A 27,666-nucleotide genomic window follows, 5' to 3' on the forward strand; every position below is an offset into this window, starting at 1 on the left:
TCAGGAAACAGGGGCTCCACTTTCACGGCACACCCTCAGCCACACTCTTGTCACATTCTTAACCCTACTGAATGGAGCTGAAAATAATGAGAAAACTTCAGATCGATCATTCAACATTCTGCTCACTATTTTCATCTGGCTAGCAGGCATGTCAAATTTAACATGTCCAAAAGCAAACTTCCAACCTTCTCTCTGAAATCTGCACCTCCTGTTCTTCCCATCTCAGCAGAGGGCAACTTTTTTCCAGCTGTTCAGGCCCAAAACCTTGAAATCATTTTTGGCTTTTCTCACATCCCACATTCCATCACCAAATTCTTCTGCCCTCAGAAACATAGGCAAAGTCTAATCACTGGTAACCACTTCCCCTGCTACCACCCACCGTTCCCTCAGCCCACGGGGACTGCTCAGCTGGTCTCCCTTCTTTCCTCTTGTCCGCCAGAGACTAGAATAATCCCAGAAAAACACTCCCCTGCTCAAAACCCTTCCATGGTGTCTCATCTCCCTCAGAAAACACATGCTCTTCTGCGTGGTCTGGCCCCTCACTGACCTTCACTCATCCCTGTCCCATCACACCAGACCCTCTGCCATTCCTCAAAAACGTGGTCCTTTAGTCTGAATGGCCTTTTCCCACAGATCTCTACAGCTCAGTCTGCAGACCTCTACTGAAATGCCTAGCTGCGGGCTTCCTGACCACCATATTTAAAGTAGCACTGTCCCCTCCTCCTCTAAAATAGCACCTTTGTCCCCTTACCCTGCTCCATTTTTCTTCTTAATATGTATCACCACTAAAAAGAACACGCATGTACTTTTTGTTTGTCTACTTCTCCTCCCTATGCCAAAGAAAGAATACAAGTTCCATGAAAGCAGGAACTTGGCTTTTGTTCACTGCTGTATCCCCAATCCCTTAGAACAATGCCTGGCACAGGGCAGACATTCATAGAAATTTGTTAAATGAATAAGATGGTAGAATCCTAAACATTCATTAGGCCAGCAGTCTGGGGAAAAAAGGTGACATTCTAAAGGTAAAGAGAGGAGAGGACAAATGGTTTATTTGGTAACAAGGATTAAAAGGGCATTTTAAATTCCTTGTCTCTCTTCCGATGGCTCAACCGAACTGCAGCAGTCAAGTGGAAAGCCACACACAAGAATTCCCTTGCAGACCTTGACCTATTACAGAAATGCAAAGACGCCTGAGTTATACAACTTGCAATTATTATTTTCTAGACAGAAGTGCCAACTGCTGTACTTTCCAGCGTGTCAGTGGCTGCTACATTCTCCTTCTTGTCTTCGGGTTTCATGGCAGGAAACAGAAGTACTTCCTGTGGAAGACAGAAATGTACCTTAAAGCTAAGAAGCACCCTGAACATTTTTTCACAGTTATCTACCCATTCCTTTGGCTTCTGTTATCGTTACCACCAAAATCCAGAGATGAGTATATTCCAGCTGAAAAGACATGTGTTCTTTTATTTCAACTCAGATCCTCTCAGTTAGATGACAAAGAACAAATGCATAGCACTGCCTAGGGCACTACGTCAAAAGGATGAATAAACACATTTCTATTAAAATTTGATTTCTTCATCTATAAAAACGGGAAACAAGTTTCTACACCTCATAGGCTGACTTAATTAGCTGAAATAATGCATGGAGACTTCCCTAGATCCTCCATAAATGCAAACAATTAGTATTCCTTCTGCCTCTGGTAGGAAAAATCCCAAATCCTTTAATGTCAGAGGCTCTGGCCCTCCTGTGAGTGGCACAGAACTCCTCTGCCTGCTCCTCTTCCCTGCCGAAAGCCCTTCCTTAATTTTATCTCCAGGCCCACCATGTCCTGCCTCCAACACAATGAGCTTCTTTAGGGCAGTGTGCATTGTGGAGGGCTGCTACGTACCTTGATGTTGTTGGAGTCGGTGAGAAACATGGCAACTCGGTCAATGCCCATGCCCCAGCCAGCTGTGGGGGGCAGCCCGTATTCCAGGGCGGTGCAGAAGTTTTCATCTATGAACATGGCCTCATCATCACCTGCAGCCTTGGACTAGAAGAGGAGAGAACCAAAAGGTGACCTTCTTCTAGGATATCTCAGTGTGTGAGTGAACATGTTAACAGGCTCCGAGGGAGGGGTACCATCATTTTAGGGATGCTCCCAACACTCAGGACTTGTTGGGAATTCATTTCCTAGTAACTCCAAGATGCAGCTGTTTCTTTCAAAGACCTGGAGGTCAGGACTAATGAAACTGACCTCAGAACACACACAAATTTCTCTGAAATAAAACACTTCCACTGCCTGGGGCTCTGGGACCCCAAACAGGTTAATTCTCGGAGCCTGTGACAATTCCAAGTCTTTCTCGCATTTTCTGAAGGCAGCCCTCAGTGGCAGCAATAGCTGCAGGCAGCCTGTGCGGGCTTTGTCTTCTCCATTAATCTTTACCTGCCTCCCAGTCCTAAGCCACCTCAACACACGTACAATCTAAGAAAAATAATGTTCTTGTTGGGCAAGTGTATTTGCAAGGCAAGTGTCATGCTTCCCATAGGGATAATCATAACTAAGTTCCTCTTTATGAACTAGAGAGTCAATACCAGGTGAAGTCTCCATCTTGAAATGTGACTTCCTCCAGCAAAACTATGGCTTTATCCTTCACTCCTGAAGTCGATCAACACAGATCAGGGTTAAGGCTGGTATTACCTGGTGAGCAGGCACAGACTCTGATCATAGTCCCCTTTCTCACCTTGGCCTGTTCTTCAAAAAGCTGCCGCTGCCGCATGGGATCATTCAGCTCAGTGTAGGCATTACATATCTCTTTCTTCATGACAAATAGCTCAAAGCGCTCCGTCAGACCCTCTTTAGAGCGGTGCCTATGGATAGGAGACCAACGAGGAGGTTGAATATACAGGCCCCTAATGATCTAAAACAATTTTTTTTTTTTTGAGACAGAGTCTTGCTCTGTCGCCTAGGCTGGAGTGCAGTGGTATGATCTCAGTTCACTGCAAACTCCACCTCCTGGGTTCAAGTGCTTCTCCTGCCTCAACCTCGAGTAGCTGGGATCACAGGCGCATGTCACTATGTCTGGCTAATTTTTGTATTTTTAGTGCACAGGGTTTCACCATGTTGGTCAGGTTGGTCTAATGATCTAACATCTAATACAATAATTAAATTCTAGTGGACCCAAAAGTGTTACTGATTGCAGTCTGAAGTCTGCAAGTACTCTCAGCAACAAATCATTTGGTACAAAAGTGAGGAGGGTGAGAAAGACAAGGAAGGTTTAACGATCTTCCTAACAAGCCAGTGTGGCAGACTGTTACAATGGACCACACCTCTCGTATTCACATCCACATGTAGTCTCTTTCACATGGACCCTGGGCTGGCAACATGTCTTGTTTTGGCAACTCTTGGCTGGCAACATCCCAATGGGATGTCGGCAGATGCTTGATGTGTATTTGCACAATGTGGTTTATTCTTTTGGAAGCTTCCCCTTAGAGCCCAACCACCATGCTGAAAGGAAGACCAGGCTGTGCTGTCAGAAAGGTCACATGAAGAGGCCCTGAAGGACAAAATTCTATGTGGAGTGACATGGAGGAGAACCAAAAGTGCCCTGGCAGAATCCCCATTTGAAAATAGCCACTTGGGTTATCCTAGTCAACACAACCCAGCAGAAGGACCATCAGTCAACCCACAAAATCTTGACAATGAAGTGCTGTTTAATACCACTAAGTTTTGGGGCTGTTATGCAGCAACAGGTAACTGGAATCTTACCATTTAGCCAAAGGGCTCATTATCTGTGGGTGATCACAGATGAACGTAGGATTGATGCAAGTTACTTCCAGGAACTCCCCTACAAGCTTAATGAGAAAGCAAAGCAGAGTTAATCATTTCTGAATAGTATTTGATCATCCCAGCTTAGACAGAAGACCTCAGCTCCCACCCAGTTGGGCTTATCCTATAGCCTTTTATTTAATTAATTAATTTATTACTGTTTTTGAGACAGAGTCTCACTCTGTTGCCCAGGCTAGACAGCAGGGGCACGATCTAGGCTCACTGCAACCTCCACCTCCTGGTTCCAGCAATTCTTGTGCTTCAGTCTCCTGAATAGCTGGGATTACAGGTGCCTGCCACCATACCTGGGTAATTTTTCTATTTGTAGCAGAGATAGGGTTTCACCATGTTGGCCAGGCTGGTCTTGAACTCCTGACTCAGGTGCTTTGCCCACCACAGCTTCCCAAAGTGCTGGGATTACAGGAGTGAGCCACCATGCCTGGCCTACCCTATAGCTTTCTTTTTTTTTTTTTGAGATGGAGTTCTGCTCTGTTGCCAGGCTGGAGTGCAGTGGTGCAATCTCGGCTCACTGCAACCTCCATCTCCCAGGTTCAAGCGATTCTTCCGCCTCAGCCTCCCGAGCAGCTGGGAATACAGGCGCGTGCCACCACGCCCACCTAATTTTTAAGATTTTAATAGAGACAGGGTTTCACCATGTTGGCCAGGATGGTCTCGATCTCTTCACCTCATGATCCGCCCGCCTCAGCCTCCCAAAGTGCTAGGATTACAGGCATGAGCCACTGAACTTGGCCTACCCTATAGCTTTTTAAAGGCTGGAAAGGATTAATTGAGATCACACACATAAATTATTTGGCACAGAGCCTAGTATGACAGTTTGTTAATTCTCTTGCTCTCTCTTTAGAGTTTTCTTGTGAAGCTGCAGAAATGAACTCTCCTTAGTGGGGTTCACTTTCTCAGGGAATAGGGAACTGTTCAGCACCAGATGGGGACATGGACGACAAAGGTGGGGCCTCTCACCTTGTCAAGGAGCCTGGCTGTGGTCCGAGGTGGAGGGCATTCAACAGCTTTTGCCACACAGATATCATCAAGAATTTTGCGAGTTTCTGGGATACAAATGCACAAGTTAGGGCAGGAGACATCACACTAGCCAAGTAAAAATGTACATAAAGAGAACAGTGTGGGAATTCTAGCTATGATCCAATCAAATTCAGAGCTAAACTGGAAGGAGGGCCTTACAATGGAGGAGTGAGTGCTGTCACTTTACCTTCAGTTTCAAAGAGGTTAGTTTCTGGCAGCTTCATCCCCAGGGCTTTCTCAAGCTCTTCTATCATGCTGATTCTCCGGAAGGGTGGGGTGAAGTCAATTTCATAGGCCTGGCCCTCTGGGCCATCTGGGTGGTAGGTGACCTTATAACCGCCTGTAATGTGCTTCACCATCCCTGGGAGAGAAACCTGTTATTTAGTGGGGATGAAACCCAGGCAGCCCTCCTCTGAAAGCAGGATACCAAACCCCCATGAGTGTGAGAGAGAGTAGGAGTCACCTGAAACCATCTTCTCCGTGATTTCCATGAGATCGTAATAGTCTGCATAGGCCATGTAGAACTCACAAGTGGTGAACTCAGGATTGTGTGTCAAATCAATCCCCTCATTCCGGAACTGGCGTCCAATTTCATAAACCCGGTCGATGCCACCAACCACAAGCATCTAACAACAATACATGGCCATGGTCATGACAGCTAATCTTGTATTAACAGCTCTGGGAAGTTTCAGTCTCCAGAAGCCATAACTTGGTTTTCACAGGTTAGGCATGCTCTCAGGTCTCTAGTCAAATGCCAAGCACCCTGCTCTTTTTAGACCCTTGTAGTAGGCATAGTTACCCCTCTTTTTTGGCTGCCCAGGACTTCTGGATACTTTTCTTGTCTTGGGCATCCCACATCATTGAGTCTGAACCTCCCCAAGGAAGCAGCCTCTCTTGGGGTTAGGTTGTAGTCAGATACACTAGTGAGACTTCGACATGGAAGCTACTAACAGAAGATGTGGTATTGTATAGAATTCATTTTAGTGAAGGGGGCAAGTGATTGACCCAGAATAATTCCTAGTTATGTGGTTTCTAGGCCCGATTCTCTGATCGTTCTGGAGATTGTGAGCTTCCTATAAAGCTGAGTAAATTTTTATTTTGTTTAAACTAGTTATAATAGGTTCTGCTGTCTGCAACTAAGAATTCTGAATGATAATCTTCAATATTTACCTGGGAATCTGAAAAGACATCTTTATAGCGATTTGAAAATCCTGTTTTTTGAGACGGAGTTTCCATCTGTTGCCTAGGCTGGAGTGCAGTGGCAGGATCTCGGCTCACTGCAACCTCTGCCTCCCAGGGTTCAAGCGATCCTCCTGCCTCAGCCTCCTGAGTAGCTGGGATTACACGCACCTCCCACCACACCCAGTTAATTTTTTTATTTTTAGTAGAGATGGGGGTAGGGTTTCACCATGTAGGCCAGGCTAGTCTTAAATACCTGACCTCAAGTGATCCACCTGCCTTGGGCTCCCAAAGTGCTGGGATTACAGGTATGAGCCACTGCATCCAGCCTGAAGACGATTATTTCCAACTTTCCAAGAGATCAGGCTCTTTCTTCTATGAAAAACTTATATCAGGTCTAATCCAAGTAAAACTATATCTTAAAAGTTTTAGGGGAAACTAGGTAGGTAAGGAGTGCCTGTATACATGAGGAGTAAACCCCTTTGCCCTTTGCCCTGCAACGCTCTATCGATCTTGTAGAGAAATTCTGAAGTGTTACTCACGTCCACACACCTGACCCATTAGAACACTTTCTTGGCTGTTTTACTCTCTCTGTTCCTTGTATTTCTGACTCTACCTGTCTAGCCAATGGTTTTCCAGCTTTCTGCTTCTTTAAGGGAACAAGGTGTATTATTATTGACTACCTTATGGTAGAGTTCTGGAGCAATTCTCATATATAAGTTCATGTCCAGCTCATTGTGATAAGTGATGAAAGGCTTGGCCACAGCTCCCCCTGGGATGATGTTCATCATGGGAGTTTCAATCTAAAAAAGACAAGGAGAAACATTCAGTCCTCAGATAACCAGAGGCCTTGGGGAGACAGACCATCCTTTGCATGTAATATAGTTTAAGCCTGTTATATCCCAAACTAAATGTTAATGCAATTGCTTGACAAAAAAGAACAGATAGTATGATTTTCTACAACAGTGTCTCAATTTCTATTAACACCTAATACTGTTGGAATTCACTTGGAGTGGTTGGCAGAATATTACAGAAGATATATTGGGAAAAGTTATATATGTCTCAAACCTTTTGGAAGGCCGAAAGGTTTTATTACAGCAGGCACAAGGTGGCCAGCTGGTTCATTAAGTTAGGGAGAAGACAGGGAGGAGGCTTTCCCAGTTAAGTCTGTTTACCCCACATCCCTTTGTCTCTACTCTGTTTACTCATGTAAACTTTGTGCTGGATGGCCCTCTCTGGGGAAGATCAAAGAGGAATTACCTGTTAATAGCATTTACTCTGGGCCCTGGAACCTAAAGCTTTTGTTAGTTGTAAAACCATTCTCTTAACCATGTTAATTATTCACAAGTATGTTAACTTAGAACCTCTGTCAGGAATAACTGTGTAGAAAAACAGGAAGTCTGGGTCGACTGGTTACATTTCACCCTCTGAAAGCAGCCAACGGCCATCGCTATCCCACTTGAAACACTGTAATGGTGTGAGAGCGCATTCATTCATTCCTGGTTAAGTCAGGGTCTGTATGTCAAATTCTGCAGTTGGTGACCGATGTCTCATAATACCATTAATATAGGACCATGAACTGAGAATCTAAATGGATACAGCCTTTCTTGAGTTCAAATTGCAGTATTTACTAAAAATTTAGGATGGTCTGAAGGTAGTAACTTATCTCAACTGATCATTTAAAAATTTAACTGCATATATCCTGACTTATTTTACGTCTAGAAATCCATCCTATAGAAATACCTGAACATGTGTATAAAGATGCTTGCTGAAACAAATAATGCAGCATTAAGGAAGAATATCTATCTCATACAAAGAGCTCCAGAATATCTTGTTAAGTGAAATAAAAGCAGGTCCATCACAATACATATAGTGTGACTTCACTTATATTTAAACCAAAAATAAAACCCCTCCAAAACATTTACATCTGTGCACTCCATCTGCAGCACACACATGTACGTATGTATATATGCCCAGTAAATGGCACGGAAGGATACATATCAAACTCAAGTTTGGGGAAGGAAGTTAGTTGGGAGGAAAGGGCACCTTCCGTTTTGCTTCTATTTAATTTATTGTTTAAATTTGTTTTATGGTATATGTGTTTGTCTTTCTCATGATTAAAAAATATTTCTTAATGCTACAAAAAAGCAAAATGATTTGAATACGTATTGAATGTGGCATCATTAGCATGTGGATGGCCCTATACCTTGTCCATTATCTTCGAGGTCAGGTCCTGCCTTCCTAATCAGGACAAGGTAGAACAGAGACAATGGTGACAAAGGGGACAGTCTCATTAAGCAAGAAGGGTCCTGACACAGGATACACTTCGGAAAAGGAAGGCATGGGAGAGTAGGAGGCAAGCATTGTAAGGCAGCTCATCATATCAGGCAAGGAACTCTCCTTACCTCTAGGAATCCCAGCTCATCCATGAAACTTCTTATATATGTGATGATCTTAGAGCGGGTGATAAATTTCTGCCTCACAAAGTCATTCAGGATCAAGTCCAAGTATCTCTGGCGATACCTTGTTTCCTAAACCAAAAGCAGCAACTAGAAATCACTGGTACATATGATTCAATGGTAGGATAAACAAATGGAAGGCACCTCCCTGCCACAGCTAGGAGGCCATGAATGCTTACCTTGTCTTTGAGGCCAAAGTGAAGATGAGGTAACATATGCAAACAGGGAGACAGCAGTGTGATCTCATACGGAATGATGCTCAGCTCCCCCTTCTTGGTCTTCCCAGGATTCCCCTGAACTCCAATTATGTCTCCCCGACGCAGTTTGTTATTAATATGAATAAATTCTTCTTCTGATTTATAATTTCTGAGTGAAAAGGAAATGTGATTCAGTAACAATTCAAATGAACACTATTGACCACTGGTTTCCTGTGGAACCCTCAATCAACTGTTAATACCTAGTTAATGTGAGCCCAAGAATGATCTCAGATTCAGGGGCAACTACTAAAAAAGGACTATCCTTTACTTTACTGTCACATAACTTGAAAGCAGTCATTACTTTATAGGTGACTAGATGGTCACGTTACCTTCTTTTCAGCCTTGCCCAACCATATCCCACTCCTTCTTACTCTAATTTCAACTACCAATAAGAACACATCAGCCTATTGCCATATTCTCTAGGCCAACCAAGAAAGGTCTATAACTGGATATTTCAAGATACCTGGAATTGGCCATGACTTGCAACTTCACCCCCTCTCCTCGAAGATCATAGAAGATGAGCTTTCCCCCAGAAGCTCTTTTGGCATGAATCCTACCTAGAAAAAGAGGAGCAAAAATGTTGACTGACAGAACCAGAAGTCATTTTATAGTATCAATGTCAAAAAAGCTCCCTCTGGATTTTTTTTGAGACAGAGTCTTGCTCTGTTACCCAGCCTGGAGTGCAGTGGCGTGATCTTGGTTCACTGCCACCTCTGCCTCCTGGGTTCAAGTGATTCTCTTGCCTCAGCCTCGTGAGTAGCTGGAATTACAGGTGCGCATCACCATGTCCAACTAATTTTTTTTTTTTTTAAGTAGAGAGGGTGTTTTGCCATGTTGGCCAGGCTGGTCTCAAACTCCTGGGCTGAACCTATCCACCTGCCTCAGTCTCCCAAAGTGCTAGGATTATAGGCATGAGCCACCACACCTGGCCTGCATTTTTTTTTTTTGTCAGGGCAGAACACAAAGCAGTACGATCTGATTTTAGCTTGAGGTCTAATACCCACCTTTGCCCTCAAGCCAATGATGTACATTCAAAGCACTTAAAGACATGCAGGGAGATCTGGCTTTCAAGATAGTCACCAGATGCCTGGAAGATGGTGGTGGTGGCGGCTTGTGCCTGTAATCCCAGCACTTTGGGAGGCAGATCACCTGAGATCAGGAGTTCAAGACCAGCCTAACACAGTGAAACCCTGTTTCTACTAAAAATACAAAAATTAGCCAGGCATGGTGGCGTGTGCCTGTAGTCTCAACTACTTGGGAGGCTGGGACAGGAAAATCGCTTGAACCCGGGGAGTGGAGGTTCCAGTGAGCTTAGATGGCACCACTATATTCCAGCCTGGGCGACAGAGCAAGACTGTGTCTCAGAAAAAAAAAAAAAAAGACTTTAGTAAAAGTACTGCACTTTAAACAAGAAATCTTTTGGGCAGACAGGAAGAAAGAAATGTTTTAGGTGCTGGCAGGAATTCTCTCTGGCTGGGTGGATTATTGGTAAATCAAAACTTTCTCTACTTGCTTCTTTGACTATTCTGTTTTCTACAACTAACAGTGTTACTATTTGGTGGGGGAGGGCAATGAAAAGATGTGATTTTTTTTTTTTTTAATTTAGGAAAAGAAGATCTCACACAAGATACTACAACTCCAAAAGAGCAATGTTCTAGAAATACTGTCTCAGTGCAAACCATTCTAGGCCAAAGACTAGACTTCTTAGAAGCCTGAGACTTCTACCGCTGACTCTTGCTGATGAAGGGAATCCTTATAGAGAAAGCCCCTCTCTCTGTAGCACTACCTCATCTGGAATAGGAGTCCATGTTTCGGGGCGGCTCTACTTCTTTCTGTGAGTAGATATAATGGTACTGTCCTTAGTAAAGCAGCTTCAGACACAGGCTCCTTGAGAATAAGACCAATCCAGACCTTCCCTTGTGCTACCGAAGCGGCTGCCTGTTGTGGGAGTTCAGTGATTTGTCAGGGAGAGTTCCTACCTGCCACCCTTAAGGTGATGTCAGTCAGGTGATCCCCAGGCTGCAGGTGACTATATTCTTGGATGAAGTCAGTGAGTGAGATGTCTACATGGAACTTGTGTGGGTATGGGTCTTCCCCACTGACCTTCAGCTGATGAATTGCTTGACTGCGGATTTTGTAGTATTGCTGTTAAAAAAAAAAAAAAAAGCCCTTGAGAAGCTGAACCTGGTCAGACCAGTGGCCTATCTAGCAGAGGGTAGTACTCTGCCCCAGAGTGACCCTAATACATTGCTTACTTTAATCAAGCCCTCTGCATTACAGGATTAGTAATGTAGAGTGAGATCTGTACTTAAAATATGCAGGGTGGTCAGATCCACAGCTGGAAATGAAGGCCAAAATCCAAGAGTCAACAAAAAGAAAAATCAGAGCTCTGCCTAAAATCACAAATTGGTACAGGTGGCTTTGTTGTCACTTTTGTAGACGGTATTTGCATGGTAAGTTGAGTCATTTATCTTCCTAACTACTCTCCTACCTCTGGCCACACATCAGACTTTTCCCCAGGGCATGGGGCCTGCAGAATGTAAACAAGGAATACTCTACAGCAGCCCATTAGCAAAGCTTTTCTGATGCAACTTTTCAACTCTGCTGCTTCAGGGGAAAAGCAGCCTTAGAAATTTGCCAACAAATGAGGATGGCTGGGTTCCAATATAATTTTACTTGTAAAACCAGGGAGAGGGGCTGGCTGCAGTGGCTCACACCTGTAATCTCAGCACTTTGGGAGCCCTAGGTGGGCAAATCACTTTAGGCCAGGAGTTCAAGACCAGCCTGGCCAACATGGAGAAACCCTCCCTGTCTTTACTAAAAATACAAAAATTAGCTGGGTGTTGTGGCGTGCGCCTCTAATCCCAGGCCGAGGCAGGAGAATAGCTTGAACTGGGGAGGTGGGAGGTTGCAGGGAGCTAGATCACACCACTGCACTCTGGCCTGGGCAACAGAGTGAGACATTGTCTCAAAAAAAACAAAACCAAAAACCAAGATGGAAAGGATAAAGCAGGGGTATGGAGAAGTGGATTTGGCCTGTGGAATGTAGTCTGCAAGCCCCTGGTCTAAACTAAACCTGAGGCAATCTTTAGAGACACTTTCCCTGGGGCCTCAAGGCCAAGCTAATTCCAAGAAAGGTTAATTCACTTGGGAATGCTGAACTCTCCCAAATGCCTTTTGGCTGTTGACATAAAAAACACTCAGGTCTGTGCCTTTAACCAGATGGAGTGGCAGATCCTCCCTTATCCCTGGCAGTGACCCTGGGCATACTCGTCCCTTCTACTGTCCAGTCCCAAGGAATCTGCCATAAGCCTCATCAGACGCTTTCCTGTGCCCAGCCATGCTGGTGGCCCAGGGAACTCACATTTGGGTCCAGGCTCTCTTCCTCAGGACCCACACCATTGTCAATAGTGTGGTTGGTGGCAGCAGCGGTGGCTTGGCTTAGCTGTTTCTCACTGAGCTCCTTCTGCTTGGCCTCCTTCTCTGCTACTTTCTTCTCAGCTTTAAGGCGTCTCTTCAGCTCACTGTTGGAAAGATGAAAGCATTCAATGTGTTAGCTGCCTGAGGAATCCTCTATGTTCTGCCCCTAGCCACTTATCAAAAATACAATTTGCCTGGGGGAAATGCTGTTGCTCAGTTCTATTCCCCTCAATTCCACACTCACAGCTCAGCTCAAGTCTCTTGTCACTAAACTCTATGTGAAAGACAAAAAGGAAAAAATAAACTTAGAACAAAGATGGGAAAGATCACTCTCAGTTCTGCTTGCCAGTCTCAGGTCCCTGGCATTAGGTTCCAACTAAAACCAAGATGTACCAGGACAAAGAAAATACAATGTATTAGTTTTGAATAGGAGAAAAGATTTTCTAGAAAATTAGCAGAATAGGCTTTTCTCGAGCTAATTAGGTTAGGGAGTTCCTTGAGGATAGTGACTGAATCTTAGTTGTTTAGTATCCCTTCTAGAAGGTGAAGTTCGTACAGTGCCAGATCTTTTTTTTTTTTTTTTAATGAGACAGTTTTGCTCTGTCACTCAGGTTGGAGTGCAGTTGCACAATCTTGGCTCACTGCAACCTCTGTCACCCTGATTTCAAGGGATTCTCGTGCTTCAGCCTCCTGAGTAGCTGGGATTACAGGTGTGCACCACCATGCCCAGCCAATTTTTGTATTTTCAGTAGAGATGGGGTTTCACCATGTTGGCTAGGCTGGTCTCAAACTCTTTGCCTCAAGTGATCTGCCCGCCTCGGCCTTCCACAGTGCTAGGATTACAGGTGTGAGCCACTGCACCTGACCCCTACAGTGCCAGATCTAACACATGACAAGACAACATCTCTAGCTGTCTGCCACCTCCTCTCTATTCCTCCCTGGAGTGAGTTAGCTGACTTTTTAGCACTGAAGGAGAGCTCCCCACCAACAGTCTCTCCAAGAATGGCTGTCAGCATTAGTCTCACTTTGCCCACTGGAACCTGACTGAGACAACAAAGTAGAGCAGCGTGCAAAGCAGCATAGTACAAGGGATAATATACCATCTTTGTAGTCAGGCTGAATGGGACTAAATTCTAACACACTTGTAAATTATGTGACTTGGACGAGTGAATTAACTTCTCCCCTGCAAAATGAAAATAGTAATAGACAACCCCCACCAGTTGTTGTGGTGTGTATTGAGATAATGTTTGTATAAGGGATGTCCCTGACCCTGGCATTTAGTTAATCAAATGTGAGCTTTTCTAGGTATCTCTCACTATCTTAACCCTTTACTCTCTGTGCCTCGTATAGAAACCATACCAGTTGAATACATTTCTAGCTAAATCACTTGCTATCCAAACTCTTGATACTTGCCACTTGAACCTCAAAAAACAAAGTGATGTGGACAACTTGGAGCTGTTCTTTATGATATGTTCAGATCTCTTATGGTCTGAACTTGCTATGTGAACCCAGAACCAAAACATAGTGGTATAGGGAGGGACACCTTTACTATTCCAAGAGACTTATGGATCATTCTTTCAAACAACTGAACATAATCAATTATTCTCCAACAGTGAACCACAGCAAAAGATCTCAAGTCATGCTTGCATACTTTCTGGCTTCAGAGCACATTCTTCATTTTCAATACGAATTTAGAATAACTTAAAAAAATGAATTGAGGTTTTGAATCTTTCATCTTTTAAACATGAAAAATGGATGCTGACTGTTTCAAAGTTGACAACTTTTCTACATACAACGTCTTACAACATTTGTAAAGACAACCTTTCCAAAACACTGCGCTGGTACTATCATGCTATAATTCAGTCAGTGGATTGTCTAGTTCTTCTAGAATTAAGATAAATCTGTTTTCCACTCAACCAGGTGCTCCTCTTAAATCAAGTCAATCTTGAGGATAATCCAAAAAGGTCCTAGAGATAGCACTAAGATTAGAAACCAAATTAATCTCAAGAGCAAACAGAACCCAAGAAAGAAAAGGGAAATAACTGGCATAAGAAATTATTTATTCAAACAAGGGTTTTGTTCTAGAATAAGACCCACATGTCATCTCAAGACTCTTAGGAGAGATGATTCTAATTTATTAAAGAGAAAATGAGAAAGGACTATTGGTTTTGGTAGTAGGGCTCCTTGTTTCCTTAGTAACAAGCCCAAAGACTCAGCCAGGGGCTTAAACAGATAATGAACCAAGTAAGGAAAGAATTTTTGCTTCCAGAGCAATAAAGAAGGTAATGGGCACCAACCTTCTTTGATCAGAAAATGGCTTGTCCTTGTGAGGCGCCGTCAAAGGAGCAAGTTGACCCAGATGCAGTTCCCTGTGACCCCACTCTGCCCAGGAGGTTTTGCGCAGGGACCCCCTAACAAGCCTTACAGCAGCTTGCGTCAACATGGCAGAACACCCTGGAACTAATGATTACCACCACCTAGCGGGAAACACAGAGATGTGGTGTCAGATGGGACGGACGGGATATATATATCCAACCAACTCTCTTATGGGTTGGGGAGGGAGGCCATGCTTCTACTACCTTTTAGCCCCATTTAACTTAAGACTCTTTTAACTGATAGCAATCCTGTAACACTCCCTGTGCTACAACTGTAACTGACAATGTTCTTAGTCCTGACTATGGAAAAAACATGCATACCTGGGGTCAAAAGTCAACAACAAGCAAATGGATAGCTTATAGGTAAAAATGATCACAACGCCCTAGAATATGGGAACAGGATATGAGGCACTTTCTGAAGCCCCTGAAGTGTGATTTCTCACTTGGAAAGGAAATACCTGGCCACAAGATGGCAATAGGAAGCATATAAAATAAGAGGAAACTGTCACTGTTAATTGAAAACTCTAGACAAAAATAAATGCAAGCCACACAAAAGCACAAGTCAAAGAGAAGACTTGTCAGGAACTCTAGGAACAAGGGGAAAGGAGAATTTCAGGAAGGTTCTTTGACTACATGTTTATACATTATCAACACTGAAAGGCAACAGAATTACAGAGATCACCTTCTGTACCGTGTTCAAATAAATTTGAGGAGGGTATTTCATTTGGGCAGGGAGCACAACTGTTTTTAAACTTGGAGTCAATACCTGCCTTTTTTGTGTAGGGAGGGGGGAAGATGGAGCTTCGCTCTGTTGCCAGGCTGGAGAGCACTGGTGGGATCTCAGCTCACTGCAACCTCCGCCTTCCGGGTTCAACCGATTCTCCTGCCTCAGCCTCCCGAGTGGTTGGGACTACAGGCATGCAGCACCACGCACAGCTAATTTTTGTATTTTCAGTAGAGACGGAATTTCACCATGTTGGCCAGGATGGTCTTGATCTCTTGGCCTCGTGATCCGCCCACCTTGGCCTCCCAAAGTGCTGGGATTACAAGCGTGAGCCACCCCGCCCAGCCCAAGCTGGTGCTTTTTAAAGATTTCAGACCAGGGAATTTCCAAAAACAATTAGAAGGAAATGGTAATGACAAAAAAATTATTTCAGCCCAAGGTAACTAGACGAATATACATCAATAACAAGACAACGTGAGTAGTGCTGTGCAGTCAGTACACAGAGCATGGGCTGTGAAGTCACAGACTTGATTTAAGATCTCTGCTCCAGTGCTCTGGATCAGTGCTAGACTATATTTTAGGAATCCACACTTTAGTAATGCATTCAATTACCAGGGCCTCAGTTTATTAATTTGAAAAATGGACAGTAACTCTTCTCTTGCAAGGTTATTATTGAGATTATACAGAAAGCTTGTAGAGATCTAGCATTGTTCCTGGCACAGAAAAGCTGGTCAAAAACCTAGCAGTTGTATTTAATCTTAGAACAGTCAGTAAAGCAGGGAGTGGTGGTTCACGCCTATAATCCCAGCACTTTGGGAGGCTGAGGCGGGAGGATCACCTGAGCTTGGGAGTTTGACAGCAGCCCAGGCAACATGGTGAAACCCCGTGTCTACTAAATTACAAAAATTTAGCTGGGTGTTGCAGCACGCGCCTGTAGTCCCAGGTACTTGACAGGCTGAGGTACCAAAATTGCTCGTACCTGTGAGGCGGAGGTTGCCATGAGCCGAAATCACACCACTGCACTCCAGTGAGAGCAACAGATTCTGCCTCCAAAAAAAAAACCCTTAGTAAAGAGGAATTAACCACTTTTCTCAGTTAAAACCTAAAAATCACACTCTGAACTGGAAACCTTGCTTTCACTTGTGATGTACAGTCCTAAAATTCAATTTAATGTAATTGATTATCACAGGTGGTTTGAAAGAATGAACTAAATTTTAGGACTGTATAATATCACAGACACACCACATTCAACTAAATTTGACTTAACAGATTAAAGTCCAGTCTATTTGTTCCGGGACCGTGGCTCGTGCCTGTAATCCCAGCACTTTGGGAGGCCAAGGTGGGTAGATCACCTGAGTTCAAGACTTCGAGACCAGCCTGACCAACATGGAGAAACCTCATCTCTACTAAACATACAAAATGAGCCGGGAATGGATTACATGCCTGCAATCCCAGCTACTCTGGAGGCTGAGGCAGGGGAATCAACAAGAGCGAAACTCTGTCTCAAAAAAAACTCCAGTCAATTTTCTCTCAGGTAGCAGTCCAAAGACCAGTTTCCAAACATTTATGGAAATCCATCAGATTGCTCTAATAAAGGACAATGTATTAGGGTGCTATCAAACTATAAACTTAGACCATTTCTCTTATACTTTTTCTAAGATATTTGAAGCACAAAGCTAGCGACACAAAAGGAAACATCATTTCTTTTTTCTTTAAATTCAGGATCTGGCTCTGTCACCCACGCCGGAGTACAGTGGCACGATTTCAGCCCACTGCAACCTCCACCTCCTGAGTTTCCTGCCGTAGCCTCCCGAGTAGCTGGGTTTACAGGTGCGTGCCACAGGGATTAAGCCCTCTCATATGCCTCTGGAATGGTACTATGTACTATCCTTCCTAGCAATGAGAAAACACTCAATGCCTGTGTGTTGAGGTTTAAATGAGGAACACTAATGAGAATGTAAGACAGCCAGTTCTTATCCGTGTTAACCTACACACTCCAAGGATTTGGGAGTGGTTGACAAAGATATCAGGCTAACGTCTCTACCGTTAGACATTGATCACTCAATACTCACAGATCCACTGAATATCTCATATGGGTAGATGCACGAGTTTTAGAACTGATCCCTTTTAATACATAACGTTCAGAATGACCTTAGCGAGGTCCAGAAAATTTTGGAGGTCTTTCTGAAGAGCTAGGGTATTTAACATTTCTCCAACTTCCTCGTTTACTGAGTGGCTCAACAAAGAATGAAGGAGAATGAAGGTAAGCATTAAGTTTCGCTTTTCTAAAAATAAGAAAAAGAAAACGATGTTTCGTTTTTCTTTCCTGATACCTCTTAGTTCTCGTCCTAGCTCCTCCTCTACAGTCTCTTAACTCTAGGAGTACGATAGTGAGGACCTCGCAGGTGCCGGCTGGGACCGGGGAGCCGGCGTGCCCGGGGCATCCCGGGATATGTGGTCTGCAGCGCGCAGCCACCACGTCTCGGCATGTGCGTACCCACGACAGCCGGCAGGAAGGCCCCGGCACAGCTGCCTCGGTGGGAACCTCGTGGTGCTTTCCAGCCCGGACTCTCCTACCGCAAAGGCTTTAAAGACTCGCAGCGACACTTACTTCTTGCTCAGTTTCGGCTCGGTGCCATCCACTTTCACCTCAGCCCCGTGCACCGCTGCCATCTTCCCGGAGGCCCCGACCCAAAAGTAACGAGGATAGTACGTTAACTTCCAGGTCACGGTGCGAAGCCCTACCTCTTCCGGGGTAGAGGGGGCGGACACTCTCGACGCGCGGCGGCTGCTGCTGCGTAGTCTCAGTGCTGCGCTTCGCGGCCACTGCGGTGACAGCTCTGTCAGTTGCGCTCAGAGTGTCAGGCGCTCGTGAGGGGGCAGCTCTTCGAGTGCTCGGCGTCAGACATGGCGGAGGCGATGGATTTGGGCAAAGACCCCAACGGGCCCACCCATTCCTCCACTCTGTTCGTGAGGGAGGACGGCAGCTCCATGTCCTTCTACGTGCGGCCCAGCCCGGCCAAGCGGCGGCTGTCGACGCTCATCCTGCACGGCGGCGGCACCTTATGCCGGGTGCAGGAGCCCGGGGCCGTGCTGCTGGCCCAGCCCGGGGAAGCGCTGGCCGAGGCTTCGGGTGATTTCATCTCCACGCAGTACATCCTGGACTGTGTGGAGCAGAACGAGAGACTGGACCTGGAGACCTATCGGCTGGGCCCCGCTTCGGCGGCGGACACGGGCCCAGAAGCAAAGCCCGGGGCTCTGGGCGAGGGCTCAGTGGAGCCGGAGCCGCAGCGGCTCACTGGGCGGATCGCCTTCACGGATGCAGACGACGTGGCCATCCTGACTTACGTGAAGGAAAATGCCCGCTCGCCCAGCTCCGTCACCGGCAACGCTTTGTGGAAAGCGATGGAGAAGAGCTCGCTCACGCAGCACTCGTGGCAGTCCCTGAAGGACCGCTACCTTAAGCACCTGCGGGGCCAGGAGCATAAGTATCTGCTGGGGGATGCGCCGGTGAGCCCCTCCTCCCAGAAGCTCAAGCGGAAGGCGGAGGAGGACCCGGAGGCCGCGGATAGCGGGGGTGAGACTGCTGCGCCCGGGGCCTCGCGGACACCTGCGCGGGTGGGACTGGGGTCTTTTCCTGGCTGCCTGGCGTCCATCTTGGCATCTTGGGTAGCAGCGCTCGGCCCCTCCCCCTGTTGACATCCGGGTAAATTTGCACCATTTTGTTGCCTCTTCACTCCCTTGTTGTTTATTACTATTTTTATTTTTTATTTTTTTTGCGGTGGAGTCTGTGTTGCCCAAGCTGGTCTGAACTGAGCTTAAGCGATTCTCCCGCCTTGGCCTCTCAGTGTCTTGGTATTACATGAGTGAACCACCACGCCCAGCCTCTCGTCGTTTTTTTGTTTAAATTTTTTGAGTGCTGGTCTCGCTCTGTCGCCCAGGCTGTGATGCAGCCGCGCGATCACGACCCGCTGCAGCCTGGACCTCCGGGGCTCAGGCGACTCTCCTGCCTTAGCCTCCCAAGTAGCTGGTACTACACTCGCGTGCCACCAGGTCCCGCTAAATTTAAAAAAAAAAAAAAAAAGCAAAACAAAAACAAAAAAAATTGTAGAGATTGAGGTCTCGCTGTGTTGCCCTGACAGGTCTGGAACTCTTGGGCTCAAGCGATGCTCCCGCCTCGACTTCCCAAAGTATTGGGAGTACAGGCGTGAGCCATTGCACCCAGCTTCTCCGTCTAGTTTTAATTTACTTTACCATTGACTAGAATATTGACATCGTTCTATATTCGAAAGTACATAGAAAATTCTCTCTTGGCTGGGTGCTGTGGCTCAAGCCGGTAATCCCAGCACTTTGGGAGGCCGAGGTGGGCGGATCACCTGAGATAAGGAGTACGAGAAGAGCCTGGCCAACATGGCGAAACCCTGTCTCTACTAAAAATACAAAAATTAGCCGGCCGTGGCGGCGAGTACCTGTAGTCCCATCTACGCAGGAGAATCGCTTGAACCCAGAAGGCAGAGGTTGCGGTGAGCCGAAACTGCGCCACAGCACTCCAGCCTGGGTGACAGAGCGAGACTCTGTCTCAAAAAAAAAAAAAAAAAAAAATTCTCTTGTTCTTCCTGCCCACCACCTACCCAAGGGATAAATGGCTTCTTGTGTTTCTTTTAAGAGATACTTCACAGACTCCTTTTTAAAAAAGATTGCTGCTATATTCACGTAGATTCAGTACAAAGGCATGCCAAACGTTTATTATCATGCTCTGGCATAACTGAATGCCTGTGGACTTAAGAAGGTTCTCGACAGTTGGAGGGTCTCTTCCTGTTCTTGCTTAGGTGAAGCGAGTTTTTAATGCAGTTGAATTGAAAATGGAGTTTCAAAAAAAAAAAAACAAGGGAAATTAGGGTTCGGTATGGCTGGGATACAGTACGAGGCTATTAAGATGTGCTTTTGCTAAGCTGGTCAGTTAATAAACAGTACCTGCTCTCAATTGAAAAAAAAAAAAAAAGGATGTGCTTTTGATGTATCTGGTATTGACAACTAAAACTGACAGACCCGTTTGTTTAAAGAGGCATGCTGGTGCTCCTCCCCCTCCATAATCCTCCCACCTTTTCTTTGCCTGTATGGCTATTCCATTTAACACTTGAAGTCTGGGGAGTAAAATTTTTTTCTCCTGTTTAGTATGCTTAGTAGGAGTTTTATTTTTGGTAAAAGTGGCATTTCAGCTTCATTCATTCAGCATATATTCGAGTGCTGGACATGGTTGTCCTGCTAGAATATAACAATAAATAAAAGTCCCTGTGGTTATGGAGCTTTTAACCTGCTAGCTGGGGAGTGATAAGGGCTATAGACAAAAATAAATCAGGGTGTAAGGGTTGGGGAGGAGGATTTTCCTATAGGATGATAAGAGAAGGTCACTCTCATAAGCTGATGTTTAAGCAGAGACTGAAGGAAGTGAAAGAGCAACCCAGGTGGATATCTGGGGAAGAGTGTTCCAGGCAGAGGAAGAAGCCAGGGCAAACACCCTGAGGTGAAAGTATGCCTGGTGTTTTTTGGAGCCATAAAGAGAATAGAGTGGCTGTAATGGAGTGGGAGGGAGAATTAATTATAGCAGATGAGGTTAGGACTACGTGTATGGGTAAAGTATGTCATCATGTAAGGCCTTGCTTTTTATTTTATTTATGTATCTTGAGACAGAGTCTCGCTCTGTCACACAGGCTGGAGTGCAGTAGTGCGATCATGGCTCACTGCAGCCTTGACGTCCCAGGTTGAATGGATCCTCCCACTTCAGCTTCCCAAGTAGCTGCGACTGCAGGCACTTATCACCACACTCAGCTAATTTTTGTATTTTTTTGTAGAGACCGGATTTTGCCGTGTTGCCCAGGCTAGTCTTGAACTCCTGGGCCCAGGCGATCTGCCCAACTTGGCTCCCAAAAGTGCTAGGACTGTAGGTGTGAGCCACCATGCTGTGTCCAGGCCTTGCTTTTAAATTCATGATGTTGGGACTGTTGGCAAGCCATTTGGAACTTAGGACAACATTAGTCTGGATTCATTCTACCCGTCTCATCTTTTGATAAAATCGGATATTTAAATGTAAAAATTAAAAAATTCTAAAATGAGTAAGAGAAGATATGAATGAATATATCAGTACAGTGGGAGTTGTTCTGAACCATTTGTGGTTCAGGATGCTGCCTGACATGCCAGAAGAAGAAAGTAAAAATGTTAGCATGGTGATAAATCATGAAACCAAAAAGACTAAGAAAAAGTTTTATGTATTTGATTACCTGAAAATTAAAAAGTTCTCATGATAAGTAAAGTCAGCGAGCATGCTGGAAAAATATTCCCAATACATTGCAGTAGACTTAGTTTCTTTAATGTCTAAAGAGCTCTTTGTTATTAAGTAAGAAGTCATTAAGTAAAAAGAAAACTAATAGAGAAATGAGAAAAGGAAATGGAACAGGAAGTCCCCAGAAAAGGAAATAAATAAGCGGCCAATAAACAAATGAAGAAACATTCTGTTATTAAATGAAAGTGAATCAGACAGGGTGCTGTAACTCATGCCTGTAATCCCAGCACTTGGGAGGCCAAGGCAGGCAGATCACTTGAGGTCAAGAGTTCGAGACCAGCCTGGCCAACATGATAAAACCCTGTCTCTACTAAAAATACAAAAACCATCCAGGCATGGTGGTGTGTGCCTGTAATCCCAGCTACTCGAGAGGCTGTGACATGAAAACTGCTTCAACCAGGGAGGTGGAGGTTGCAGTGAGCCAAGTTCAGGCCCCTGCACTCCAGTCTGGGTGACAGAGTGAGACTCTATCTTAAAAAAAAAAAAAGAGAGAGAAAATGAATCAGACCCTGAGCAGAGGGTCAGTATAAGGTATACTTTGACCCATGAGACCCAGGAGATAATAAATATGCGTGTTGGAATTGTTTTGTGTTTATTTGATGAATTGAGGTAGCTTCTATTATACAGAATAGAACGAAAGATTCCCAAGTTATTTATTTTTTTTAAGCAAATCAGAGCATGGAGATAGATTTTATCTATAAGACTGGTAAAAGTCAATGCAATGGGTAACATCCAAAGTTGACATATGGGAAAACAAGTATACTACTGCATTGTTAATAGAAATTGATAGGAATTTTGGGGGGCATTTTGACAATATCTGACAACATTTATAATGTATATTCCCCTAAACTTGGCAGTTTTGCTTCTAGGAATTTATCCTGTAGATAAACTCAGAGTACAAATGGGTACATACTGAAAAGGCAGTCTCCCTATTTACACATACGCTTTCCCTGGGTCCTTTCCTAGAGGCAGACTGTATTATCATCCCTTGTCTGTTACATGTCCCCTTTGCTGATAGTAATACTAGCACAGTAGACATCAGCTTATTCTGTGGTTTACTTTTTTTAGACTTAATGATTTATCTTGAAGTGTTTGTGTGTCTGCACAAAGCTTTTCCTCATTCTTTTCTCATAGATTGCACTGTATTTCATTATGTGAATAAAGAGTAATTTACTTTTTATTATAGAGAATTCCAAGCATTTTCAAATATAGAATAGTATAATGAACTATACTGCATGTACCCATTGCCCACCTTCACCTGATTGTAGTTCATGGCATTTTTTAACTCTGCCTTTCATCCCAACTTCTTGGACTATTTTGAAGCAAATGCCAGACATCATATCATTTTATCTATTTTAGTATGTATATCTAAAAGATAAGACTTTTTAAAGTTACTATTTAAAAATTTTATTAAATGTATACAGTAAAATTAACTTTTTATGGTGTACAATTATATGTATTTTAAAAACTTGATTGTAGTAAAATGTATATACCATAAGATTTACAATTCAAGTTTTTTTAAGTGTTCTGTTCAGTGGTGTTATTCAGTGCATTCACATTGTTGGGCAAGTATCACCACCATCCATATCTAGAACTTACTCATTTTCCCAAACTGAAACTCTATGCCTTTTATTATTTTCTGTTTCTAGGGGTCAGAAACATGCCTATTAAACACAAACTCCTATTTCTCCCTTTCCTTAGTCCCTGGAAACCACCAACATGTTTTCTGTTTCTATGAATTCAATCTTTCTAGATACCTCATATAAGTAGAATCATGTAATACTTGCCCTTTTGTGTCTGGCTTATTTTACTTTGCATAATGTCTTCTGAGTTCATCCATATTGTAGCATGTGTCAGAATTTCATTCCCTTTTAAGGGTGAATATTCCATTGTATGTATACTACATTTTGTTTATCCATTCATCTATCAGGGCATTTGGCTTGTTTCCATCTTTTGCCTATTTTGAATAATGCTGCTGTGAACATGGGTATTACTAGTATTTGTTTGAGACCCTGCTTTCCATTATTTTAGGTGTATTCCTAGAAATGCAATTGCTGGATCATATGGTAATTTTTTTTGTTTAACTTTTTTTCCTGTGGATTGTCATCATGAAATAATATTGAGTTTTTTTTGAGGGACTGCTGTACACTTTTCCAGTTATATGTGTTTTAACATATGTAAATTTTTGTAATCACCATTCAAACCAAGATTTAGAACAATTCCATCATGAAAAACTCCCTCTTGCTGCCCCTTTGTAGTATATTTTAGTAAGTAGAAAAGGAGCAGAGTTGAATCTTCAGAGAATAAAATGTAATTGGGAAGGAAGAGGATGTTTAAAATTAGGAGGCCCTCCTTTTTGTAGATGGTATATGGTGGATTGTGGTACATGACCCAGATCTACCTTTGGCTTTTGGGAGAGCTGCCTTGCCCAAAGTCCTATCTTCTTGGGGCCGCCACCATCCAGTGACTGATATTTGCAGAGTTACGAAGTCTCTGCTTCTTGGTCAACTCTAAAGGGCCTTCCTAGCTCCAAAGTTGCCCATGGTTTTGGCTGAGGCCTTGTTGTCACTCTTTCATAAATCAGCTTCTCTCTCTGCCCACTCCTGCTTTCCTTCTCTTCCACAGAGGTTTTCCCAAAATCACTCCCTAATTAATTAAATGTTAATCTCCATCTCAGAATTTGCTTCCTAAGGAACCTAATTTATGATGTATTTTTATTAATTTGCAGTCTGTAAATACAAAGCAAAAAATGAATTAAACTTGAAGAGCATTTTTGTATGTGAGAGTCTAAGAAAAATCATCATTTGGATGGTACATCTTTTCAGAAGCAAGCATAGAAATGAGTGAATGAGCATGTCGTAGGATTTTCTTACCCTTCTGAATCAAAAACAGATGTCTTCTGATAGAAAAAAAGTGTAGGCCCCTTCCTGGTGCAGAGCTCACCCAGAAGCCAATATATTTTGATTTTTGTGAAACAGGCTACTGCTAATCCATGCTGTTCTCTTTAATAGAGCCACAGAATAAGAGAACTCCAGATTTGCCTGAAGAAGAATATGGGAAGGAAGAATTGCAGGATAACGAAGATGCAGTCAAAAAGATGCTTATAGAAGCCACCCAGGAGTTTGAGGAGGTTGTGGTATGTTAACTAGATTTACTCATTATTTTTGTTCCTACCTTCAGTCTTCTTTGAAACTCGTTATCATATCCACCTTTTTCATCTGCCTGGGGCCCAGGAAAGGAGAGAGGAGGTCAAGATAGAAAGGGAATATGGAGAATGAGACTGATCTGGGCTTCAGACATGTTGCCCTGAAGTTTTTGCTTCACAAGCTTTTAGTTTTTGGCAGGACAAGTTGAGGGGGAAAGGACGAAAAATTGGGTGGAATAGGGACAGTTATATAAACAGTTTAAAGCATCCCACTTTGAGTACTTTGATCTCAGTATATTTTTCAAAAAGTTTACAGTAATTTTTTTTTCTTTTTTTTTTGAAACGGAATCTTGCTCTGTCACCCAGGCTGGAACCTCCTGGGTTCCAGTGATTCTCCTGCCTCAGCCTCCTGGGTAGCTGGGATTATAGGCACGTGCCACCACGCTCAGCTAATTATAGTAATTTTTTTATCAAGCAAATTTAGCTTTTTGTGTACTTTGAGCTTTTTTGAAATGTTTTAGCTCTTCCATGTTCAATCTAGCTTCTATTACTCTGTTGTAATCCTGTATTTAATAATAGCTATAGAGAAAGACAGGAGCCATAAAATAATGATAAGTTTTTTAAATGTCCAAATTATATGTATATATTTTTCCAGGATAAATGGTCTTGTGAATTAAATTTTCATATCAACACGAAGAAAAATAGTTAGGCTTCAGTCCAAACAAGGGAAATAATTTAAAGTTTCTGTAATTGATGAGTGAGGAATGCACAGAAATTGGCAGGATTTATGGATTGTTGCCTTTTGTAGTCTGTGTTTTGTTTTATTATTTGATATTTGGTTCATTTTCCATAAACTTCAAATACCCGGCTCTCAAACATGACCTACCTAGGCCTCTTCTCATATACCATGCTTTGTAATCTGTCTAAATGTAGTATAGCTTGGAAGCCCTAATGTATTCATACAGCAGTGCTTTTTGAGTATTTATTATGTATAGGCATTGGTAGGTATTGGAGATGTGGTGATGAGCAAAACATGCAGTTCCTGCTCTTAGGAGCTTACAGTCTTGAGAGTGAGGTCAAACATTTAACAAATCTAATGAACACGTGTGCACACATATTTTGTGTATATCTCTTTATATATACATGTATTTTTCATATTCAGTGTAGCTTCTTATATTCTATTGGAATACTATAGTCAATTTCACACACATATACACATATACTCCCCCTACACCCCTAAACATGTGTGTGTATATATATATATACACACACACACCTGACATGAATAAACGTAAGAAGGAACATAGCATATTAAGAGGAACTGAAAGAAGCCCAGTGTGATTAGAATGCAGAGGGCAAGGGGGTGATAGTTGGAAGAGACCAGATATTGTAAGAATTCAAGACTTGGTAATTAGAAACTGGTTTTATTCATCATTCTGTCTAGGTGGATGAGAGCCCTCCTGATTTTGAAATACATATAACTATGTGTGATGATGATCCACCCACACCTGAGGAAGACTCAGAAACACAGCCTGATGAGGAAGAAGAAGAAGAAGAAGAAAAAGTTTCTCAACCAGAGGTGGGAACTGCCATTAAGATCATTCGGCAGTTGATGGAGAAGTTTAACTTGGATCTATCAACAGTTACACAGGCCTTCCTAAAAAATAGTGGTGAGCTGGAGGCTACTTCTGCCTTCTTAGCATCTGGTCAGAGAGCTGATGGATACCCCATTTGGTCCCGACAAGATGATATAGATTTGCAGAAAGATGATGAGGATACAAGAGAGGCATTGGTCAAAAAATTTGGCGCTCAGAATGTAGCGCGGAGGATTGAATTTCGAAAGAAATAATTGGCAAGATAATGAGAAAAGAAAAAAGTCATGGCAGATGAGGTGGTTAAAAAAATTGTGACCAACTTTAGAGAGTTCTTGCATTGGAACTGGCACTGATTTTCTGACCATTGCTGCTGTTGATCTGTGAGTTATAGATTTTGTAGCCAAGCACAGTAGCCAGTTGTAGATGGGGATAAAAAGAAAAGAAATTGGATGTATTTGCAGTTTTCCTTGAACAAGTATCAATGTGTTTATGAAAGGAAAAGCTAAACCGAAAAAGCTAAACCAGAGAGGAGTTAGTCTACATAGCAGTAATCCTTTGCTGGAATGGAACCCTTGCTTTATTAGTGTCGAAGTCAAAGGAAATTTAGGAGGCATTGGCCATTTCAGGCAGCATAAGTAATTTCCTGTCCTTTGGCAGAAGCTCCTTTAGATTGGGATAGATTCTAAATAAAGAATCTAGAAATATGGGAAGATTTAATTATGAGGCCTTGAACACAGATTATCCCCGAACCCTTGTCATTTACCCCAGTGAGCTCTGATTTCCCTACTGCTTTGAAAATGCTGTATTCATTTTGCTGACTTAGTATTTGGGGACCCTGCTCCTTGGCTGTTCTTTTCTTGGAGCCCTTCTCAGTCAAGTCTGTAGGATCTTTCTTGACCTACCACTCAGTTTTCTTTAAAACACGCACACAACCCTGGAGAGTCTTAAGAATAATCTTACCTGGTTAATGTGTTTCTATTTATTGAGTATAGTTTGTGCTAAACATTGTGTTAAATAGTGGATTGACTCCACGTTGTTGTGTTGTTTTCATTGTTGAAAATAAATATAACTTTGTATTTGAGTCTTGTCAATAAGTGTTTTGATTGTGTACAGAAAACTTTTTAGGTATAAAACCCACAAAGGAATTAACAGTTATTTTATTGTTAATTACAACCAGTAAAGTGGTTCCATTTTAGAATGAATAGGCCATTGAAAAGATATTAGTTCTTCTGGGTGGAGCAAAGAGAAAATCTGCATCAAGGACTGTGAGAAGTGGCAAAATAAGCTGAACTACTAAGAGCCAAAGGGGAGAGAAACCATTCGGGG

The 27,666-nt window shown here is 43.3% G+C and overlaps 2 protein-coding genes across 3 annotated transcripts; one reads left to right on the forward strand and one right to left on the reverse strand.

Annotated features, from left to right (window-relative positions):
* Nucleotides 1-1,023: 1,023 nt before the first annotated feature.
* On the reverse strand, nucleotides 1,024-17,981 carry KARS1 (lysyl-tRNA synthetase 1). Of its 2 annotated transcripts, XM_012437379.2 has the most exons (15): nucleotides 17,872-17,959; nucleotides 14,459-14,638; nucleotides 12,106-12,265; nucleotides 10,721-10,886; nucleotides 9,205-9,298; nucleotides 8,664-8,850; nucleotides 8,431-8,556; nucleotides 6,709-6,828; nucleotides 5,310-5,472; nucleotides 5,034-5,207; nucleotides 4,787-4,872; nucleotides 3,749-3,834; nucleotides 2,724-2,850; nucleotides 1,889-2,032; nucleotides 1,024-1,319 (listed from the first exon to the last, which is right to left on the reverse strand). In XM_012437379.2, exons 2-15 carry the CDS (start codon nucleotides 14,602-14,604, stop codon nucleotides 1,221-1,223), a joined length of 1,878 nt encoding a protein of 625 aa, XP_012292802.2. In that variant the 5' UTR covers nucleotides 14,605-14,638; nucleotides 17,872-17,959; the 3' UTR covers nucleotides 1,024-1,220. The 2 variants fall into 2 exon arrangements, with proteins under 2 accessions (XP_012292802.2, XP_012292803.1); XM_012437380.2 differs by lacking the exon at nucleotides 14,459-14,638 and having other exon boundaries at nucleotides 17,872-17,981.
* Nucleotides 17,982-18,065: 84 nt separating this feature from the next.
* TERF2IP (TERF2 interacting protein) lies at nucleotides 18,066-27,421 on the forward strand. Its single transcript, XM_012437381.2, has 3 exons — nucleotides 18,066-18,837; nucleotides 24,612-24,736; nucleotides 26,190-27,421. Exons 1-3 carry the CDS (start codon nucleotides 18,168-18,170, stop codon nucleotides 26,592-26,594), a joined length of 1,200 nt encoding a protein of 399 aa, XP_012292804.1. The 5' UTR covers nucleotides 18,066-18,167; the 3' UTR covers nucleotides 26,595-27,421.
* The last annotated feature ends 245 nt before the right edge of the window (nucleotides 27,422-27,666 follow it).

Source organism: Aotus nancymaae, unplaced genomic scaffold, assembly GCF_030222135.1.
Source record: "Aotus nancymaae isolate 86718 unplaced genomic scaffold, 86718_ANA_hifiasm-v0.15.2.pri h1tg000030l, whole genome shotgun sequence".
NCBI classification, from domain to species: domain Eukaryota; kingdom Metazoa; phylum Chordata; class Mammalia; order Primates; family Aotidae; genus Aotus; species Aotus nancymaae.

Bases quoted from the DNA above. Each gene is read 5' to 3' on its own strand.
- KARS1 (XM_012437379.2), bottom strand. From the start codon at position 14,604: ATGTTGACGCAAGCTGCTGTAAGGCTTGTTAGGGGGTCCCTGCGCAAA. The intron at 5,473-6,708 runs GTAGTCAATAAT...TATTGTTGTTAG, and splicing joins CTCCAGAACTCTACCATAAG to ATGCTTGTGGTTGGTGGCAT. The intron at 5,208-5,309 runs GTGACTCCTACT...TTTCTCTCCCAG, and splicing joins CACGGAGAAGATGGTTTCAG to GGATGGTGAAGCACATTACA.
- TERF2IP (XM_012437381.2), top strand. From the start codon at position 18,168: ATGGCGGAGGCGATGGATTTGGGCAAAGACCCCAACGGGCCCACCCAT. The intron at 18,838-24,611 runs GTGAGACTGCTG...TCTCTTTAATAG, and splicing joins GGAGGCCGCGGATAGCGGGG to AGCCACAGAATAAGAGAACT. The intron at 24,737-26,189 runs GTATGTTAACTA...CATTCTGTCTAG, and splicing joins AGGAGTTTGAGGAGGTTGTG to GTGGATGAGAGCCCTCCTGA.